General features: G+C 41.1%; 1 protein-coding gene across 1 annotated transcript in view; it reads left to right on the top strand.

The window, feature by feature from the left end:
- The first annotated feature begins 10,290 nt into the window (after window positions 1-10,290).
- JHY (junctional cadherin complex regulator) overlaps window positions 10,291-22,628 on the top strand; it is a 65,209-nt gene continuing 52,871 nt past the window's right edge. Inside the window, exons 1-2 of the mRNA XM_004280690.2 lie at window positions 10,291-10,357; window positions 12,852-13,255. Of these exons, the coding sequence (XP_004280738.1) occupies window positions 12,942-13,255 (314 nt within the window). The 5' untranslated portion in view covers window positions 10,291-10,357; window positions 12,852-12,941. The remainder of the gene's footprint in view (window positions 10,358-12,851; window positions 13,256-22,628) is intronic.

Raw genomic sequence — 22,628 nt, forward strand, 5'->3', positions numbered from 1 at the left:
AACTACCTGGTCTTAGCATAGATTCCACAGGTTAAGGGCTCAGTCCCTCAAGACTGCTCCCACTTCAGATGCCAATCACAGGTAGTAGGTCCCTAGGTTACCCACAACTTGTGTCTGATTTAACTGCAAATTGGAGGTTCCCATGACCCCCTCCCCAGGTTCAATTAATTTGCTAGAGTGGCTCACAGAACTCAGGGAAACACTTTACTATTACTGGTTTATTATAAAGGATGTTATAAATGATGCAAAGGAACAGCCAGATAGAGGGGCACATAGGGCAAGGTCTGGAAGAGTCCCAAGCACAGAAGCTTCAGTCCCCACGGAGTTGGGCTGTGCCGCCCTCCTGGCACATGGCTGTGTTCACCAACCCAGAAGCTCAGTGAACGCCATCATTTAGGGGATTTTATGGAAGTTCCACTATGGAGGCATGATTGAGTAAGTCGTTGAGTGTTGGTGATTAGCTCAATACCCAGCTCCTCTACCCTCTCCTGAGGCTGGGGGGGTTGGGCTGAAAGTGCCAACCCTCTGATCACAGGGATGGTGCCTCTGGTAACCAGCCCTCATATCCCGAAGATATCTAAGGGCCCAACCAAGAGTCACCTCATTAGCATAAACTCAAGGATGATTGAAAGAGGCTTATAATGAACAATAGAAGAGGCTCCCCTGACTCCTGTCACTCAAGAAACTATAAAAGGGTTTTATAAGCTCTTGTGTCGGGAACCCAGGACAAAACCCAAATATTATAATAAATGCTGCTCCTATCACTCTTATTCCTTAGGCAATTACAAGGGTTTTAGGAGTTCTGTGCCAGGAACCATAATGAAGACCATAAATATACATATTTCTTATCACAATGTCACAGCTATTCATTGCAGCACATCTATAACAATTCAAGTATCTATCAATAAGGGGCTGGTTGGGCACACGGTGGGGTACTATACAACCATGAAAAGGAATGATGAGAAAGCTCATTACATATGTCTATAGGGTGATCTCCAGGATATGTTATTGAGTGAAAAAAAAAAAAGCAAAGTGCAGAAGAGAGTACATAGATTCCTTTAATCTGAGAAAAGGGGTGGGTTACAAATAAATAAACAATAAATAAATATGATCTTTTTTTTTTAAAGGAAAGCTAAGCTAAAACTAATAAAAATTATTGCTTATATGAGCTGAGAGGGAACTGAGTGAAGGGGATGCAGTTAGAAGTTCGACTTCTCGAAATGTACCTGACTTTATAGTTTTGACTTTGGAACTATGTAAGTGATTTACATAATCACTTAAAAATTAAATCAAAAGTAAAAATTAATTTATTTTAAAAAAATGCCACACAGAGACGAATTAGTTCAGCTTACTTTAAAATATACATTTGACTGTGTACACCAACAGGATATATCCTAATGACAAAAAGAACTGCAAACAAATCTTAAACTGGTTTCAGTAGTCATATTGTTAATTACCACACCAGGACAGCCACTTTGAAAGCATAGTATATATTGTGTAGGATAAAGTGCATAATTAATTATGTTAATATCATTGGAACCACGATTTTCAGCACAAGAGAAAGAGATATAAATGTAAAATCAAATAAGTTAAAACCCTGTATTCTTAAATTTGAATTGAAAACAAAAGCATGCACTTATAATGTATTTTTCTCTTGGAAAAATAAACAAAAAAGTATTTTCTAGCTTTTCCCACTGAAATGACCTGGAGACAATTACCATTCCAGTAGCAATAAGCATCCTCAGTGCCCAGATTGTGGTCTCTAAATAACATTTAACTAAAACTACCCAAAGCTCCTTGAAGAAATGGCTAAATCCAGGTTGGGGCAAGAAACATATAAGATGAGCCTGAAACATTTTATACCAGAAAGCAAGGAATTTATCAAAGACAAATCAGTTTTGGAGACTGCTCAGCTACCAACTCTTTAATCTGAAATTTAAAATACATTTGCAATATTTTGAAAAATCACTGTGCAACAAAAATAGCCACAAGTGCGTGAAAAGATGCTCAACATCATTAGTCATCAGGAAAATGCAAATCAAACCCGCAATGAGATAGAACTTCACACGCACAAGGATGGCTATCACAAAAAAAGACAGACAATAGTAAATTTTGGAAAGGACATAGAGAAATTGGAACCCCCATAGATTACTGGTAGGAATGTAAAATGTCTCAGTCACTTTGGAAAACAGTCTGGAAGTTCCTCAAAAGTTCAACAGAGAGTTTCCGTATGCTCCAGCAATTCCACTCCTAGGTATATACCCAGGAGAACTGAAAACAAACTTCCACAATGGTAACTAGACTTATCATGGTGATCACTTTGAAATGCATGGAAATATTAAATCACTATGTTGTGTAACAGGAACTAACAGTGTTGTAGGTCAATTATACTTCAAAAACAAATACACAAACTCATGGAAAAAGAGATCAGATTCGTGGTTATCAGAGGCAGGGGGTGGAGGGAGGCAGGATTAGATGAAGGTGGTCAAAAGGTACAAACTTCCAGTAATAAGATAAATAAGTACTAGGGATGTAATATACAATATGATAAATAAAATTAACACTACTATATGAAAGTTGTTAATAAATTAAGTCCTAAGAGTTCTCATCACAAGGAAAAGAAAACTTTTCTCTTTCCTTAACTTTATATGAGATGATGGGTATTCACTAAACTTACTGTGGTCATCATTTCATGATATATGTAAGTCAAATCATTAAGCTGTACACCTTAAACTCCTACACTGCTGTATATGTCAGTTATATCTCAATAAAGCTGGAAGGAAAAAAAAAACTGCCTAAGGGAATAGGAAAAAAAGAAAGAACTGTCCACATAAAAACTGTACATGAATGTTCATAGCAGCATTATTCATAATAGTGAAAAGGTGGAAACAACACAAATGGCTATCAATGGTTGAATGGGTAAATAAAATATAGTATATTCATACAGGAAATGTTATTTAGCAAAAAAGAGGGAATGAAGTACTGACACATGCTACAACATGGATGAACCTTGAAAACATTATGCTATGTGGAAAAAGCCAGCCACACACACATAAACACATATTGTATGGTTCCATTTACGTGCAAATCCATAGAGATAGAAAGTTGCCAAGGGCTGAGAAAATGGCAGGGAATGAGGAGTGACTGCTTTGGGAGAGATGTTCTGGAATTAGTTGTGATGATTGCACAGCTCTATAAATATACTAAAAACTACTGCATTGTGCGCTTTAAAGGGGTGAATTGTGTGGTATGTGAATTGTATCTCAATAAAGCTGTTATTTTAAAAAATCACTGTAGAATTTGTTTGGATCCTGATTCAAACCCACCAGTTATAAAAAGACACCTAGAAGACAGCCTGGGAAGTCTGAACACTGACTCAGTATTAAATGATATTAAGGAGTCGTTGTGAATTTTATTTCAGATGTGACAATGCTATTGCAATTATTTAAAAATTGTCTCTTAGGGAACTTCCCTGGTGGTGCAGTGGGTAAGACTCCACGCTCCCAATGCAGGGGCCCCGGGTTAGATCCCTGGTCAGGGAGCTAGATCCCACATGCATGCCGCAACTAAGGAGTCCGCATGCTGCAACTAAGAAGCCCGCGTGCCGCAACAAAGATCCCGCGTGCTGCAACTGAGACCGGGCGCAGCCAAAATAAATAAATATTTTAAAAAAATAAAAGAGACATCCCTACATGCTTACAGATGAAACCTCATAACAGCTGGGATTTACTTTTAAATAATTTGGTCAGAGTAGAGAACAGTATGTGTAGAAACAAGATTGCTCACAGATTGATCATTTCTGAAGCTAGACAAGGGCTACCTTTCTCTCTACTGTTGTATGTTCTTAAATTGCCATAATACAAACGTTTTAAAATTATTTTTAGAAAAGAAAACCAAGGAATCAAAACAGAAGAAGAAAGGCAATCGTTGATTATTTGTTAATTTGTATTCATAAGAGCCATTATATGGGATCATCTTGTTCCTAAAGCTTCTGATCCCAGCAGGCAGAACTCCCCTCCCTCCCTCCAGGCTCGCCCAGCACTCGACTAGTTCTCCTAGAACAGCGTTAGTGTGCCCTGCACATCTCCCTGTTGAACTGCATTTACACAGCTTCAGTCCTCTAAAATTCTCAAGATTGGTTATGCTAAATAAGTACATTTTTCTGGATTATTGAGAGCTTATCCCTTGAAATTTTAAACATTTTAATATTTTGGATAAAAATCTTTGTAAAATATATTACCTGACTTTTACCTTTCTAGTATTTATTAAACTGATCTATTTTATGAGTTTTTTTAAATTAATCATTATGAAAATTAATCATGCTTGCTCTAATACCGTGATTCTCACACAGGGTTTTCAGCTATGTGGTTGCTTCTTGCCTACACCAAAGGACCCCAGGTGGCTCTGGGTCTTTTTGAACATCTCTTATGTTATTTCTGTTCCTTTACTTGCCGGTACTGTCCTTTCCTTCTGTCCTCAGAGTGCCCTTCTCTCCTCATTCCTAATTTACTGCTCCTAATTTAACATATAAGTGAAGGAACCAGACATTTCAACTTGTTAGAGTTATAGAGGGTAACCACACTTTCCGGCTATGCAAGACAATTTCAGGCCATACCTATTGTCTTATTTTATTTATTAATAGCATCTTTTTTAAAATTCTTGAATGTATTCTGGATTTTAATAATAAGCTATTTAATCATCCTAGTTATGTGCCACATATGAGCATATCTCTAGGAAAAGACCTGACGGGCTATACTTATCTACTCTCCATTCAAGTGCTGAAGTGTAAGGCATTGTGGCTTTTCCTCAATGTATACTGAGCACCTATTAGGTGTCATGGGCACAACTAGTCCTTGGTCTCTCAGAGCTTATAGTATAGTGAGGAGATGACAGAACCATTAACAGCTAATTATAAGTCAGTGCCATGCATGTGTCGGTACAAAGACAGAATCATGCACTTGGGTACCTTGTGGCCACAGACCAAGGGCTGTTCCTCTAGCGCAGGGTTTGTCAACCTCAGCACTACTGACATTTTTAACTGGGTAATTTTTTGTTGTGGAGGCAGTCCTGTGTATTGTGGGATGTTTAACAGCGTCCCTGGCCTTTACCCACTAGATGCCAGTAGCACTCCCCTAAGTCATGACAATAGAAAATGTCTCCAGACATTGCCAAATGTTCTCTGGTGGACAGAACCACCCTGGGTTGAGAACTACCCTATTACTATTTTGATCATTTTTTGACGTGTTTTTCTCATTCTTCTTTGTGTTTTAGTTAGTTCAGCATCAGATTGCCAGTTTGATTCTGAACAGATGACATATGCAAAAGCACTTTGCAAACCCCGGGAAGTTGTTAATCATATGTAAATTATCATCATTATTACCATAATAATAATGCACTTTACAGCTTTATTTTGTTCATATGCATGCACCCTATAGTCCTTAAGAATTCTGCAGAACAGTGTATCTCTGTGCTGCTTATTAAACCACCGTCTCTCCGCTTCGAACGCACTCATGCACTCTGCTGTCATACGGGGGCAACTTCTGCAAACCTCATTTCTCCTTGGCCAGTCACTCCTTGTTAGGCTCTGCCAGTAGGGGGCGGTAGAGGGACACTACACAGCTTGAAAAGGAAAAGGGACTGTTCCTCCCCTGCTCTTTCCTCTCAGAGTCGTCCTGACATATTTCTTCACCCCCGCCGCTCAGCCTGTTTCAGTAGCAGCAGTTGGCGCCAGTTTTCCTAGTGCTCCCAGAACCAGCTTCATCACACCTCTTAAAGACACCAGCACTCATCAGCTTGGAATTTCCTCCTCTTCCCAGCACTGGCCCCTTTCTTCCAGCTTCTAAATGTTGATCGTTACAAATTCTTCTCTGTGTTCCCCCAGAAATAGGGGGGCGGGTAATTGTTTCCTGTAGCTACTATTCCCAGGATACCTGGGCTCCCTTTGCTACTTTTCAGTCAATAAATCTTCATATTAAATTATTTCCATTAAAATAACTGTTGGGCTTCCCTGGTGGCGCAGTGGTTGAGAGTCTGCCTGCCGATGTAGGGGACACGGGTTCGTGCCCCGGTCCGGGAAGATCCCACATGCCGCAGAGCGGCTAGACCCGTGAGCCACGGCCGCTGAGCCTGCACGTCCGGAGCCTGTGCTCCGCAACGGGAGAGGCCACAACAGTGAGAGGCCCGTGTACCGCAAAAACAAACAAACAAACAAACAAAAACTGCTGTGGCTTCTGTCTCCTGATTGGACCCTGACTGCCACCTGTGTTTATTATTCCAGCCTTTAGTGACTCTGAGTAAGAATAATCAGGACAGCCATTCCAGAAGAGGAAGGAGGAAAATCAAGTTCAGGGTATTCCATCCTCTGTGCGTGACTAGTCTCTGCAAGTAGCTGCTGGATTGGTGGATTCCTGACTCACACAAACCACTCATTTTCAGACAAGCAGAATAAACTCTTTTCTGGATAATGCAGAAAATGCTTGAAGAGTCTGAAGAACCATAGCAACGATTTCCACAGACCAGTAATGAGACAGTCAAAAAGTGTGAATGACTTAGCTCTGATTATATAACATATCCTGTTAGCTGCTATGAGGAGTAAATCCTTCTGCGTGGAGTTTGTTTGCAGTTGCTCTGATGTTAACTGTATAATATGCTGGACAGAATAACATCAACGCTTTCAGCAACCTTGCTTTCATTTCTTCAAGTAACATTGAGGTCCTGTTGTATACTCACAAGGTCCCTGCTGTCAAAAAAGTTTTTTTAAAAATCTAACTCTAATAAAAAGCAGAAAAAAAATGGTAAACTTGGACTTCCCTGGTGGCACAGTGGTTAAGAATCCGCCTGCCAATGCAGGGGACACGGGTTTGAGCCCTGGTCCGGGAAGATCCTACATGCCGCGGAGCAACTAAGCCCGTGTGCCACAACTACTGAAGCCCGCATGCCTAGAGCCCGGCTCTGCAACAAGAGAAGCCACCACAGTCAGAAGCCCACACACCACAACGAAGAGTAGCCCCCGCTCGCCACAACTAGAGAAAGCCCACGCGCAGCAACGAAGATCCAACGCAGCCAAAACAAACGAACAAGCGAACAAACAAAAACCTGTTACTCATTGTTTTAAAAATGGTAAAACTGAGTACTAAAGATATTTTCCAATGCTCCACGTTTCCTGTCATTAATGAGACAACTGGTATTGAAGAATTCTTGCCTCTTTGAATACAGTAACTCAAATCTATTTGTGGTTTCAATGCTGTGTTAATATGAACATAATTCCCAACCATTCCTTCCTTTACTCTTCTTTGAAGATTTTTTAATAGTGTGATATTCTACACATACATAAATGTATAGCTTAATGAATTATAATAAAATGAATATCTATGTAACCAGCATTAAAAGTCACGAAATACGATCTCAAAGGCTATTTACAATGGCCAAGACATGGAAGCAACCAAAATGTCCATCACAGAGGAATGGATAAAGAAGATGTGGTAGGGCTTCCCTGGTGGCGCAGTGGTTGAGAGTCCGCCTGCCGATGCAAGGGACACGGGTTTGTGCCCCGGTCCAGGCAGATCCCACACGCCGCGGAGCGGCTGGGCCCGTGAGCCATGGCCGCTGAGCCTGCGCGTCCGGAGCCTGTGCTCCGCAACGGGAGAGGCCACAACAGTGAGAGGCCCGCGTAACACACAAACACACACACAAAAAAGAATATGTGGTACATATATACAATGGAACATTACTCAACCACAAAAAAGAATGAATTAATGCCATTTGCAGCAACATGGATGGGCCTAGAGATTATCATACTAAGTGAAGTAAGTCAGACAGAGAAAGACAAATATCATATGATATCACTTATACATGGAATCTACAAAAATGACACTAATGAACTTATTTACAAAACAGAAATAGACTCACAGACTTAGAAAACAAATTTATGGGGAATTCCCTGGGGGTCCAGTGGTTAGGACTCGGTGTTTTCACTGCCAGGGCCGGGGTTTAATGCCTGATCGGGGAACTAAGATCCCACAAGCCATGTGGTGCGGCCAAAAGAAAAAAAAAAAAAGAAAAAGGAAAACAAACTTATGGTTACCAAAGGGGAATGGTGGTGGGGAGGGATAAATTAGGAGTTTGGGAGTAACATATACACTCTACTATATATAAAATAGACCAACAACAAGGACCTACTGTGTAGCACAGGAAACTATATTCAATATTTGGTAAGAACCTATATGGGAAAAAAATCTGGAAAAGAATACATATATATATATACACAACTGAATCACTTTGCTGTATGCCTGAAACTAACACAACATTGTAAATCAACTATACTTCAATTAATAAATTAATTAAAGAAAAAATGCCACTAATAAAAAAAGTTATTTCCAAATCAGTCAGAGGCCTCTTAAGTCAATTCCAACTATATTTATTTCAATAAAATAAGGGAAGGTGGAAGAAAATTACGTTAAGTTTTTATAATGAAATTTGACCAGTAAATTAATAAATCACTATTGAACCAAAAGTCAAAGGTGACAGCAAATAGATATTTTTAAAAATAATACCATCAACCACAAGCATATGAAACAAAACTAGGATGTAGCTTGAATCAGTCACGCATCCCTGAGTCATAATCAAATCAAATACAGCAAGCAATGTTGTAGGGTTCAATTATTTTACCATAATAAAGGTTTTTTGGGCCTCTCACTGCTGTGGCCTCTCCCACTGTGGAGCACAGGCTCCGGGCGCACAGGCTCAGCGGCCATGGCTCGCTCCGTGGCATGTGAGATCTTCCCGGACCGGGGAACGAACCCGTGTCCCCTGCAACGGCAGGCGGACTCTCAACCACTGCGCCACCAGGGAAGCCCCATAATAAAGGTTTTAATTCCCTTGTCAAAAAGAAATCTAACTCTAATAAAAAGCAGAATAAAAAATGGTAAAACTGAGTACTCAAGATTTTTCCAATTCTCTGTGTTTCCGATCATTAATGAGACAACTGATATTGAAGAATTCCTGCCTCTCTGAAGTCAGTTATTCAAATCTATTTGTGGTTTTAATGCTGTGTTAATATGAATATAATTCCTAACCCTTCCTTTCTTTACACTTCTTTGAAGATTTTTAAAATAGTGCAATATTCTACACGTACATAAATGTATAGCTTAATGAATTGTTATAAAATGGATATCTATGTAACCACCATTAAAAGTCAGGAAATACAATCTCAAAGGCACTCTTCCCTAAAAATCCCCACCCTGCCCTGCCCACCAGAACTGACCACAATCCTAACTTTATGAGAATCACTACTTTGGTTTTGTTTTCATAGTTTTCTTTACTAAGTATGCATCCATAAACATAATACAGTTTAATTTTGCCTTTATAAATATTTATATACAAAATTATTTGGTTTTTTTTAAACTCAATATTATCAATATATTTTTAAGTTGCCTCTGTATCATTGCACACAGCTGTGTTTCATTCATTTTCGCTATTGTATAGTAGGTCAGTATACGGAATACTACAGTTTAATTAACTATTCTATTGTTGATGGACATTTCAGTTCGGGTGCCCAGAAGCACACACAGCTGTGGAGTAAATACCTAAAGGTGAAATTGCTGAACCATAGGGTGTACACATTCTAGCTAATGTCAAGCCATTTTCCAAAGTGTCTGCAAGGCCTCACACTCCCGTCTGCAGTATATGGGGGGGGGGTCTTTGCTCTCCCTCCTCTCCAACCCTGGGCGCTGTCAGATATTTTAACGCATGCCCAACTGGTGAGTATGGAGCTATATCCACGGTGGTCTTAATTTATCCGCTTCTGATTATTAACGAATTAAGCACCTTTTCAATCAACAACAGACAGTTATTGGCCACTGGGTTTCTTTTGGGACATTCCTGTTCAAGTCATTTGCCCATTCTTTAACTGGATTCTTTGCCTTCCTAACTTGTTCTTCACATTTCCTAGCAGTATGTGTTGCAAATATCTCTTCCCACTCGGTGCCCTGTCTTTCCTTGCATTACAACTTTGGAAAAGCCAGTGTGACCTGCGTGCAGCTTCTTCGAGAGCTCCCGGGGTCCTGGGAGCTCTCCCCTGGCCATCCTCATCACAACCGTTCCCACCGTCTCCCCCAGGACAAGACTGGGCACCGAGTGATCGGGAGGCTGGAGCCTGGACCGCACCGGCCCCGCCCCCCGGTGCGGCCCCACCCACGGCCGTGCTGGCCGAGCCGCGCGGGGTGGGTCCTGTTGGCCCCGGTCTCCAGGGCAGCGCCGGGCGACGCGGGGCGGGACTGGGAGGCGCCGGGCAGCCGGGCTGCGGAGGCGCTGAGGATGAGGGCCCACCGGGGTCGCGGTAGCCAGGAGCACCGGGCAGGTGACAGGAGGGGTGGGCGGTGCGCCAGAGGAGGGGATTGGGAGGGGTGGGACTCGGAGTGGGGACGGCAGGAAACCTCTCGAGGAAACTGGATCTGGACGGGGCGAACTCAAAGGAGCCCGCGCCGGGGAGCACTTGGGACCGAGGCGGGAAGGGCAGACGGTGGCCGAGGCAGGGACGGGGCCCAGGTGGCCGGGATCTGGAAAGACTTTGGCGCCCAGACTCCCAGAACAGCCCTAGCGTGGGTTGATTAGACCGGTCCAGGGCATCAGAACCACCGGACCCATCACTTCCTGGGCCTTAAAATGCTCCTGGTTGCCCAGTCTTGTCCATCGGAGAAAAGAGGGGTGGAGAAAATAAACCCAACTCCCCTTTGGGCAGCTTCGGGCTTGTTCCAAAACAGGGCACCTTTTCCTCTACCACTCATCTTGGTAGGTGAGTCCTTAAAGCAGGGCTCCTTTTCACCTACAGAAGGAAATGTGTTTCTCCCAGTACTAATGGGCTAGGCCCAAGGGCTTGAAGGGACCCCTAGGGAATTAGCCGTTTCTTAGTGCCACCGGTTTATCCCTGTCTGTCTTATTTAGGAGATGCGTCAGCCCCTCTTGGTCAGAAATTTCAGTGAGAAACTTTGTGCCACTAGGCAGCCACATTCGCTACATTTAAAAGGCCCACTTTTAATTTATTTCAGCTATCAGCTTTTCCTACTTTAATCCCATGCTTTCATAAAGTCACACCTTCCACAGACGACCCAACTTGGATGGTACCTGCCTTTGCTCTCTTCATAATCTCCCAAACTTCATTAATGACAAAAATTATATCTTCTTCTATGGACATTTTTAATTGATTAACTCCGAGAAATCCTAGTCCATGTATGTAAAAGAGAAATTGAAGGGACTGAATTATTTCATGAAGGAGCAATTCCAAATTGAAATATAATGATTATTTTAAGTTTTCTTTAAGATCCCAAGTACAGTGACTTGAACTCTTAAAGTAAGACTGGTGTTTATTACAAACTGTTTCAGTTAAAATGTGTTAGTATTTGAGGGATTTGACACTTTCTAAAAATATCCTAAAAGCAACAGTTGATCTGCTTATCAAAATTAAAATAATACGGTAGAATGAAATTCGTATTTTTAAAATAAGAGAATTAATACAGCAAACTGGTCTGTGCAGTTTGACAATAATATGTTAGTCTACCAACAGGGGGCACTTTGAATTAAAAAGAAAACCATAGATATTTAAATATCAGATGTATTTAAGTATGAATGTTACCTTTGGTCTGTTTTGTTTGTTAAGGTGCTTTCCTCCAAGGAGTTGAGGATGTTCCTTGGAAATATTAGCAACAAGGTCAACTAGGACTAGGAAGAAGGTCATGTTATTTAATTAAAGAGAGGATTTGCCCAAAGAACAGGAGCAAGCCATTGAAACAAATTTTACAGTAATCTCTGATGAGAAAGGTTGTTTCTGTTACCTGACCTACAGAAAAACAACAACAACAACAAAAAAAAAACCAGCATAAAGGCAGTGAGATGGAAGACTGAGCAAATAGAAATGCCAAGTAGAGATGAAAGGAAGCACATCCAAAAACATCATTTCCTTTCAATCCTATCTGAACTCAAAGCATCCTTTCCGTAAACCATCTCGTGGGTCTTTATGACAGCCCTTTGAGACAGGGAGGGCTCACTTGGAATCATACTCTTAAGCTAGTTACAAGAGACCCGAGCTGTTATTCAGGCCAATCTTTCACCCACCCAGCATTCCCCAGAACTGCATTCCATTCAGGTAGGTGGACACCCAGCCTCTGCTATGAATCACTGAATGGCAGAATTCACAAGGCCACCAAATCTTTTGTTGAACAGTTTTAATCATTATCATGGGTTTTTTGTTTTTTCCTCTGAGCTGAGGTTGATCTCTATGTAATGTCCACCTAAATTACACATTCCTACCTAACAGCAATCTGGGTATCAAAAAATCTTCCAAATGATAGAGTCAGCCAATATAGGTTTAGGAGCAAAACAGCTTCCATCAGTTTTACAGTTCCAACTATGGAAACCATACTCTACTTCTCTCCCCCTCCTTTATTTTCCAAAAGGCAGACCCTGAACCTGTTTTACTCTACTGAACACGGCATATTTATATCAGTGCCCTGGGTCTTGGAAATAAGGCATTGAAGTACTGTCCCTAATTAGCCATTTCGCTTTGTCCGGGCTTATCTGTAACAGGCCCTTGGAAGCTCAAAAAAGGAATCCAGTCATTTAATTTTCTCAATAAAGCTGCATTTGATTACTCAGACTGTTTATGAGCTCTACATCAGATGTGTTTCTGTAGAGAGAAAAACATAATAGTTTTTCCAATAGACCTTTCTCATACACACAAAAGGGGGCATACAAAAGCCTGCAGGTAATAACAAGTTTCTCTTACTTAATTTTTTGATTAACATTGGAATTAAAGAGATTTCAGTAGTCACAGAATAACATAAATATAATTTTTTTAGGCAAATTCTTTTGCGAACCACGACTTTAAACATTCAGCCAGCTGCTGCCATCCACAAGAGTATCCCTGTTCATTTTTGTATTTTCTCAAGATGATTCATCGTAAATTAATCCCCAAGCGCTCTATTCAGTCTCCTGTTCATCACACCAACTTAAAGGTCCAGTCCACAGAGCCACCTTTTAAGAAAGAAGACTTACATTTGATTTCAAGAGACTCCTTGGAATCTGATTCAGAAAGCGTCACTCAAGAGATCAAGTCCCAGTCTAAACTTGAAGACCAAATTCAGGAGAACGACATGGAGCCTGACAGCTTAGAGGAGGAGAACTTGAGTGAGACGGAAGAGGAAGCAAGCAGAAAAGCAGCTCAGAGAAACCTCCATACCCAAGATGCTGGTGCGAAGAACAGGTAAGGAATTGGCTTGTGTCAGAAAACAGTGGGTTCTGAAAGGCATTGTTACATAATTACTGGTACTGTCCCAAGTGAAAGTTAGGACAGGCTCTCGGTTTTCGTTTTTTGTTTTTTGTTTTTATATTGGAGTATAGTTGATTTACAATGTTGTGTTAGTTTCAGGTGTACAACCAAGTGATTCAGTTATACATATATCTGTTCTTTTTCAGATTCTTTTCTCATATAGGTTATTACAGAATATTGAGTAGTGTTCCCTGTACAGTAAGTAGGTCCTTGTTGATTATGTTTTATACATAGTAGTGTGTACATGTTAATCGCAATCTCCTAATTTATCCCTCTCCCCAGCCTTTCCCCTTTGATAACCAGAAGTTTATTTTTTAAGTCTGTGAGTCTGTTTCTGGACAGGCTGTTGGAATGAGCACCTTTGTAGTGTGTGTGACACAGGTCTCCAAGCAGCTAACGACAGCTCGGAGCCAAGATTTTCGTCACATTCATTTCTATTTTTTAAAAAAACGCATAAGACGAGAATAGTTATTAATAATAAGGGCATGTGCCTTTCTTATGCTCATTTCCTGTCCATATTCCAAGTATCCCCACTGCTGTGACCTCACCCTGGAGAAATCCCCGAAAGCCTGGTCTAGCAAATACCATGACTTGGAGCCAGGTGGTCTCGAGTTGGTCCAGGCACTGCCGTTTAGTGTATAATTTGAAATAAGTCCCTTCAGTCTTTCTCATCTGTCAAACGAGCCAGCCTGCTTCTCTCACAGGATTGCCATCACTGTCAGTAAAGTACGTTCTGGGGGTAGAAGCCTACCTGAGCCAGGAGAGGTCTACCTTCCTGGGCTTATATAATCACATAAAGATTTAATTTCTAATAATCAGTACTTATGGGGTATTAACTTTAGGCTAGAAGCCACCAAAACATCTAAGAGGATTTAAATGAGTACAATCTTACTCAGTTTTCATGAAAATATAAATGATATGCTAGAGTACTGAAGTTAAAAGCTATTGATTAGACAGGGGTCTTGGGATGGTGGTAAAGTACAGAGCACCTGAAGCAGACCATATGGGTTGAAACTGTGCCACTGACTAGCTGTGTGACCTTGGCCAAGCCCGATTAAACTCTCTGTGCCTCAGTTCGTCCTCAGTAAAAATGGGATAGTAATAATAGTTACCTCACAGACTTACAGTGAGGCTGAAATAAGTCTATGTATACATATATAAAAAGTGCTTCAAACAGTGACTGTAAGTTCTATATGTGTTAGATGTTTTTTTAATTAGGGTTAAAGTAAATTGAGGAAAGTTTATTGGAAGGCCTAGAACTTGGGCAGGCAGGGTTTTGGAGACTAGGTAAGATTTGGGAAAAGAAGAATAGAATTAGTATGAATGTGTGTGGCACATTGAGCCCCACTTGATGGCAGAGGATTTGTTCTGAGTGTAGGGAAAGTAGACAGAGGAGGGGCCTGCTGACGGGGACTGTCGTGGACTGCCCCCAGCCCACGCCGCGGGTAGGACGTGGAACACAGAACTCAGATGACGTGTCCCAAGAATGCAGTCACAGCGAAGACTTGTGTGGAGCCAGAATGAGAGCCCAGCCCTGAGTCTTTTTCTTCGTCTTTCCCTCTTTCTCTCTTTCACTGGAAATGTCAAGTTGAATCGAGCTCATTTGCTTCTTAGGGGATCTCACAGCACAGTACAGTAAATCCCCTACATACGAACCTTCAAGTTGCAAACTTTCAAGGATGCGAATGTATCATAACCCTATTACAGTACAGTACTCTACAGCCGATTGTGTTAGTTGGGCACCTAGGCTAACTTTGTTGGACTTAACAAATTGGACTTAACGAACGCGCTCTTCGTATGTCCACTGTATAAGTGATAAATGCTATAACTGAGGTGCAGCCATAGAGCTGGGGGGCAAAAGAGGGGCTTAGGGAGGCTTTAACCAGCCAGCCGCCCCTGACTGGACTGGGTTGGGCACAGCTGGAGGAGAAAACGCAGGTTCTTGGGGAGGGCAGTGAGATGAAGCAGTGTTCAAGGAAGATTATTCTGCAAGCTGGTGCATTATGGATTAGAGGGTAAAAACACAGTGGACAAAGAGACTACCAGATGGTAATAATTACAATGACAACAATAACAGTAATGACGTCTCTTTTGAAAGGCCATCTCTTTTGAAGAATTTCACTCAATTCTTCATTGTAATCCTGCAAGGAAGTGCTGCTATTCCCATTTTACAGATTAGGAAGATGAAGCCGGCAGAGATAAAGTCACCCAACGTCAGAGTGCTTTGTTATTGATGTTGAGGTGTTTTTTAAAATACTTTTTATTTTATTTATGTATTTTGGCTGCGCCGTGCGGCTTGCAGGAGCTTAGTTCCCCGACCAGGGATTGAACCCCAGCCACAGCAGTGAAAGCACGAAAGCGCCGAGTCCTAAGCACTGGACCGCCAGGAAACTCCCTGAGTTTTTTTAATCAAGAAAAAATTCTAACCTACAGAAAAGTACAGAGAAAAACACCATCTCACCCTTATTGCCATGTTTGTTTCAGATATATATTTTAAAACATAAAATGCTAGATAGTTTCCTGGTTCCCCTTCTCAAATCCGTCCCCGTCTTCCTCTCAGAATAACCAATACATCAATACATACTCTCTCTTTTTTTTTTTTTTGGCTGCGCCACACGTTATGGGGGATCTTAGTTCCCCGACCAGGGATCAAACCCTCGCCCCCTGCAGTGGAAGCACAGAGTCTTAATCACTGGACTGCCAGGGAAGTCCCAACCCACATATACTCTTATATGAGTGTATATCCTTCGTAGCAATCTTTTATTCATTTACTTCATAGGTAATTTATGAATTAATTACTTCATAGGTAATTCTTTATGTTTATAAAGAACTGATAGGACTTGGTGACAGTTTAGAACTGGGGTTGGAAGGAACAAGAAAAGGCACAGATTACTTTAAGGTTCTAACAACAATAGCATTTATAGAATGCTTGTCCCGAGCCCATCCCTGTGCCAAACGCTTTACATGTATCATCTCATTTAATCCTTATGGCAGCCTCAACAGGTGGACACTATAATGCTCCCATCTTGTAGACTGCAAATGAGGCTTAAAGAAACCCGTTATGTTATACCCATTTATTCCACCGGGTGGGTGGTGGAACAGAAACCTCCTGCAGTCTGACTCTATGCTTTAAACCAGGGGTCCCCAACCCCGGGGCCGCACAGCAGGAGGTGAGCGGCGGGCCAGCGAATGAAGCTTCATCTGCTGCCCCCCATCGCTCCCCATGACTCGCATTACTGCCTGAACCACACCCCCTCCCCAACCCCCACCCCCGTCCATGGAAAAACTGTCTTCCACGAAACCGGTCCCTGGTGCCAAAAAGGCTGGGGACCTTTAAACCATGTTTGTATTGTAGCTCTAATCTAGGAGAGTCACAGTCTCCTAGGTAATAAATGGTACTTTTAGTTACTACGGGGGTGGGAGGGGCATCGGAAAAAAATATCTTTCGTGGTGGATAGGTATTCTTGTCTGTACTTTTACGATGAAGAAACCAAGGAAAGGATCCATTACGTGACCTCATTTCTCCAATGTCGAGTTTTTCCTCTTTGAGTGGGGCTCAGAGACCTGACTTTAACCTTGCTTTTGCCCCAAGGACAATGTAAATACCACTCAGTATATTTCAAAATAAAAAAACCATACTTACAAAGTCAAAAGCATCATTAGGGCCTTGGCCTTCTGATTCAGAGATCCTTAAATAATGGTATTTTCCTTGGACGGATTTGCCTTGGAAATCCTTAATGATAGACTATAATCCCCAGGGTTAGAATGGGTTACAGCCCTAGTCATTGCTTGGCTGTACAGTGCTTCATACATTGAACATTTACAGGACCAGTTCTGTACTACAAAGGAAAGCTGAACTGAAGCATGTAGCCAAGTAATGCCTCAAAAATATCCTTCAGGCGAGTGTTTTGTTACTGGCCCCTTTTCTCTGCCTCACTTTAGCCTTGGAAACCTTTCTTAGGTGTATTGTTACTTGGATCTGAGTAGTTTACTAGCCATGAAATAGACAAATTGATCTCAGGCTCTCAGTATGAAATTCAAGACGACTTTCATTTCTGTCAGGTAGATGGCATTCTGGGAATTGTAGTTCAAAATAATCAGTCAAAGCCTTGCCTTAAGACGGAAGATCTCTTTCTTCTTGCTTTTATGGGCAACCGTTTTAAAAGCTGCCTGACAAAATCACTTGAGCCCCACTCTTGTGTTCTGATGTTACTAGAAGCTCCTCAAAGCAATTACTCCCTTGTTCCTCAGCAAAGTCAAGCCACAGTTCGATGTATATGGATTAGAGAAAACCTTTTACTTAATGGAAATTGGAGCCGCATTGACTGCAGTGAATGAATCAAGAGTGGAAAGAGGATCTTCATATGATAACCCTTGAAGCCCGCTCCAGAACGAGCCCCATGACACTCGGCACTCAGAAGAAAGAGGCCAACGTAATTCCTAGAGCATTAGAGATAACCTCTGCAGCTCTGGGGCCTTCTGAAACCTCATATGTTAAAGAAAAAAAACCCCAGAAAGCAGCAGTACAGTAGCTAGTATATGTGTTTGATAAGGTCTTATTTACAAAAATACTTCAATATAATTAGCTACCATTTGTAGGACTATTTGCTTGATATATATTATCTCATTTATCCTTACAAGAGGCTCTCAGATATCGACATTATTATCCCCATTTTGCAGATTAGGAACCAAGGCTCTGAAAGTTGTGTAGGTGTACGTAGCCACTAAGTGGCAGAGCCAGAAATTTAACTGAATGAACTCTCTTTTAACATCAAGATCTGAGCCTCTAATTATAAGTATCTAGATAGGTGATCAAGGGCTGATCTGATAAAGGATTCAGTTTTGCTCTCTAGCAAAAATGAAAGGTGTAACGACTTCAATAGGGACTAAACTGAGGCCAGATTAAAATATGCATGTAAAATTATAAATTTTAGTAAAGTAATACAAATGTATAAAGGATCCTGTGCCCTCAGAATACTATAAATATTAACGGCATTTTACTTTGGGCAGTAAGGTCATAGAGCCTATATTCGTCAGCAGCTCTCCTGGGAAACGGAATGTTTTCATTCATTGAGATCTCTCTCATCACCTGGGAAGTGTAGCCTTCACAAAAGATCCCACGTTCTGTCTCATAAACCACCGTGTGCCAGAAATTACTGGGTGGGAGACAGGCACAGTAAGGTATTCCTAGTTGAACTGAATTTCAGAATTGTCTGAAGGTAAGAAAAGGACTCAGGAATAATAATCTTCATTTTTATGGTGGTATATAATTTTTCCTCTCAAACACTTTCATATATAGTTGACTCTCGAACAAAATGGATTTGAACTGAGCGGGTTCACTCATAGAAGGGTGTTTTTCAATAAATAGTACTGCAGTAGTAGAAAATCCACAATTGGTTGAATTAGCGGATGTGGAACCGTGGATACAGAGGGCCGGCTCTGGGACTTGAGCACCTGTGGAATTTGGTATCCCCTGCCTGTCCTGGACCCAATCGCTCGCAGATACCAAGGGGCCACTGTATGTTGTTTCCGCTTAATAATACAAGAATCAAGTGAAATACTGAATGATGATTTCTAGGACTTCACTAGCAGTATGGGATAAGCAAAACAGAAAGTGGGTAAAGGGAGACTTAGTAAAAACTAAAACTCAGTATTTTAATTTCCCCGACTGTTTTGTAGGACACATTGGATATATTTAAGCTGAGGGGAGATTACTTCCTCTCATAAGTGTTGTAGAGTTTTGTTTTGTTTTGTTTTTTGCTCTGGTTGGGAGAGTAAATGTGACACTTGAGGCTAGATCTAATATTCTAGTATAACCAAGAACATTCTGAGAGCTTCCAGGAGTCAACTCTCATTCCTGTTAGTTTCTAGCAGCATTCATCCATGTTGATTTATACTGTCTTGATTAGGTAGATTTTCAATTTAAGGCCATTGGCTGGCCAACCTCTTTCAAACACATTCTACTATATACCGAATTCTAGGTATTTGGGGATAGCTACTAGCGTTTTGGTAATTTATTTCTGATCACATGGGTACAGTCATAGCAGAGAGGTGACTTGTTGTAGGCATTATCATTGCTGTCTTTTTTTATATAAATTTATTTATTTTTGGCTGCATTGGGTCTTCGTTGCTGCGTGTGGGCTTTCTCTAGTTGCGGCGAGCGGGGACTACTCTTTGTTGACATGCCCAGGCTTCTCACTGTGGTGGCTTCAGTAGTTGTGGCACACAGGCTCAGTAGTTGTGGCACGCGGGCTCAGTAGCTGTGGCATGGGCTGTAGGTGTGCAGGCTCGGTAGTTGTGGCGCACAGGCTTCAGTAGTTGTGGCTCGCGGGCTCTAGAGCGCAGGCTCAGTAGTTGTGGCACACAGGCTTAGTTGCTCCGCGGCATGTGGGATCTTCCCAGACCAGGGCTCGAACCCTTGTCCCCTGCATTGGCAGGCGGATTCTTAACCACTGCGCCACCAGGGAAGTCCCATCGTTGCTGTTTTATGCTCACTTGCTCACAAACTGTGCAGCAGTCAAACCCTGATGCACTCCTCAGAGCAGGCACGGTGCCATCGTGACAGACAAGCAGAGGAGGGAGTAAGGCGTGTGCCTGGGCATGACCTGTGTCTACCAGAGGCACAGTCCCCACCAGAAATGCTAAAGCCACTGTGACTCCTGGGATTTTATTGCCCTCGGAGATGACCACGAGTTCCTTTCTAGCTTATTTCCAAATGGGGATGCATTACTGTGTTAAAATAAGTAAATAAATAGTGAGTTTGAAACCTCAAAAAGTGTAATTTAAATTTACATCACCTGCAATCCTGCAGGTTTATCAAGAGGATTAGGAAGGTTGTAACCAAGTAACTAAGGAGATAGTTTAATTCACGACCTCCACTGTATTCATGTTTCTACTCCCTGACAAATGTGAAAACGTAGAAATCTTTGGTTACTATAATTTTTTAATGGATTGAATTTAAAATAAATGTTTTTTTCCCAACACTTATATACATTGCTGAGTTTCGCATGATAGGCCCAATTCAGTTTGAAAATTAGTGAATTCTGAGAGCTGTTAGGACTCTTAAAGGTCAGTCTATTCCTTATTGTAAAAGGAGACACCTGAGGCCTGGAGCGGATAACAAATTCACCCAAGTTCACACAGTGGCAAAATCTGGACCAGGACCCAGGTGTCAAGACCTGTCTAGTGCTTTTTCCCATGAAGTCACAGCTACCTGGAAATTCTGTTGCTGTAAATATCTGGCATTTAAAATACAAGAGACTCTATCTAAAGACAGTGTATGCACCTGGAAATGTAAATCTGGGTCCCTGGCTTTTAGCCATTGTTTCTGGAGAATGAAAAGAATATCCAAGCCTTCCACAGAAAATGTCTGGCTTGAGCACTGTAAACTCTCACTGAACGAGGGGAATTATGTTTCTAAATAGGTTCTGTGTCATACAGTATTTCCCTTGTGAAGATGCAGCCTTTGTTTCACATAAGATAATCTTAATTAGAAACGAGGTACTAGAATTTTACATTGCAATTACTAACACGCCCTCTTAAGATAATTTATTTTCATTTAACACTCAGATTGTCCTTGAATCAAGACTGGCACTAATAAGAACTTGGGGCAAATATCTGGTTATTTTGCAGCCATAAACCTGTTGTCAAAAAGAAAAAAAAGGGACTTTAGTTGGAATTATCTAAACTCTGTAATTGCAGTAAATAAAATTCACCAGATAGCAATCCAGTCCCTTCACCTGAGTGTGTTTCTAAAGACAGTCTTTGGCCTTCGGTTCATTAAACTACCTTTCTTCTATTAAGATGTTTAATATTTTTAGCAGAATAAATGCCTGCATTAAATGAAATTTTCTGGGCTGTAAATAGCCTCCCCAAAGCATTTCAGTATACTTGTGGAACCATTTTATTTCATACTTGCAAAAGTGATTTTTTAATCCTTTGGATTTATTTACTTAAAAGCTGTTGATAAAAAGATTAAGATGAACACAGAACTCAGAAATCCTTGGAAACAACTGTCAGTTTTATAGCTCCTTAAAGAAGCATTAAAAACTTTACACTTAAAAAAAAAACACACAAAAAACACAAAAAACACTTTACACTTAAACAGAAATTGAATTTGCTGTTCATATGCATAAAAGATTTAATGGCATATAAATTGGGAATAATTGTTCTGTTTAAAAGGATTAAATTAAACCTAAATCAATAATAACATGTGCAGTTTCAATTTAACTGCCTACTTAAAGTGGCAAATAAATAACTGCTAAATGATTAATAGCAATGCTTTTATTCACCTCCTCGACAGGCAAAATGGCCAGTTATTGAATATTTTCCTGTGAGTGCAAAGGATGTTCATTGTACTAGAAACATGCTCTAATTTTAGTAATTTTTTGATTGAATACTAAACTGAATATGAGGCTCTTTGTCAAATGGAGATTTGATTTTATTTGGACTGAAGTTGTCACAGTCATGCTCAAATATGGTCCATTAGAGCCAGCAGATAGGATGGCATATGCATATGAGACCACCCTCCCCTTCCTCTCTGCATCCATTTCTAACCTGGGCATCTGAAGGGCAGACCTGGCATCTGTTGTCTGAACAGCAACAAAAGCATTGTATACTCATTGTCTGTATAACCTTCCTATCAAATGGGGAGGAAATGAGGTATGTGTTTTGTGTGCACAAGATTACTGATGAAGGAGCACTTCACACTCATTTTGTTCCAGTGTGTTGACCTGGACCACACAACGCAATTGAGCTTCTCCGCACACAAGCTCAGAACAATGGGGTTCTTTAGTATCATGTTCTATTTCAACCATTACATTTGTTTCTGTGGAGTATTACAGCTTTCCATGCTCGATAGTTTGCAAAACATAAACTCCCATTTGTCTCAACACATGGTTTCCATCAGAAAGGGAAGAAAGGGGGATGTTTTAAGATAATCATGGCAGGTGTACACGGTACAGTGTCATTAAAGCTCTTAGAAGAGCCACACTTTCCGATTCTCATCTTGTAAATACACATTATTAGAGTGTCTCTTCAAACGATTGGTTCAAAAGCATCTTTCGCAGCCAGAGCAGCTCATTATGTCTGATTTGTTTCAAACCCTTCTGTATTTTCCAGGTTTCACTTAAAATGTCCGTCTTCCCCAGGGCGTGTGAGATTGCTTCCGCGGGCATCTAAGCATGGCAATTTGTCGAGGCTGGAAATTACGGCTCTTTCTGAAGGTCTAAAGTAATTGAATTCTCCCAGTTTTATCTTCCTCATCATCTTCCAGCAGTTCTTAAAATATCTCATCATGTGGAAACAC

Source organism: Orcinus orca, chromosome 8, assembly GCF_937001465.1.
Source record: "Orcinus orca chromosome 8, mOrcOrc1.1, whole genome shotgun sequence".
Taxonomy (NCBI): domain Eukaryota; kingdom Metazoa; phylum Chordata; class Mammalia; order Artiodactyla; family Delphinidae; genus Orcinus; species Orcinus orca.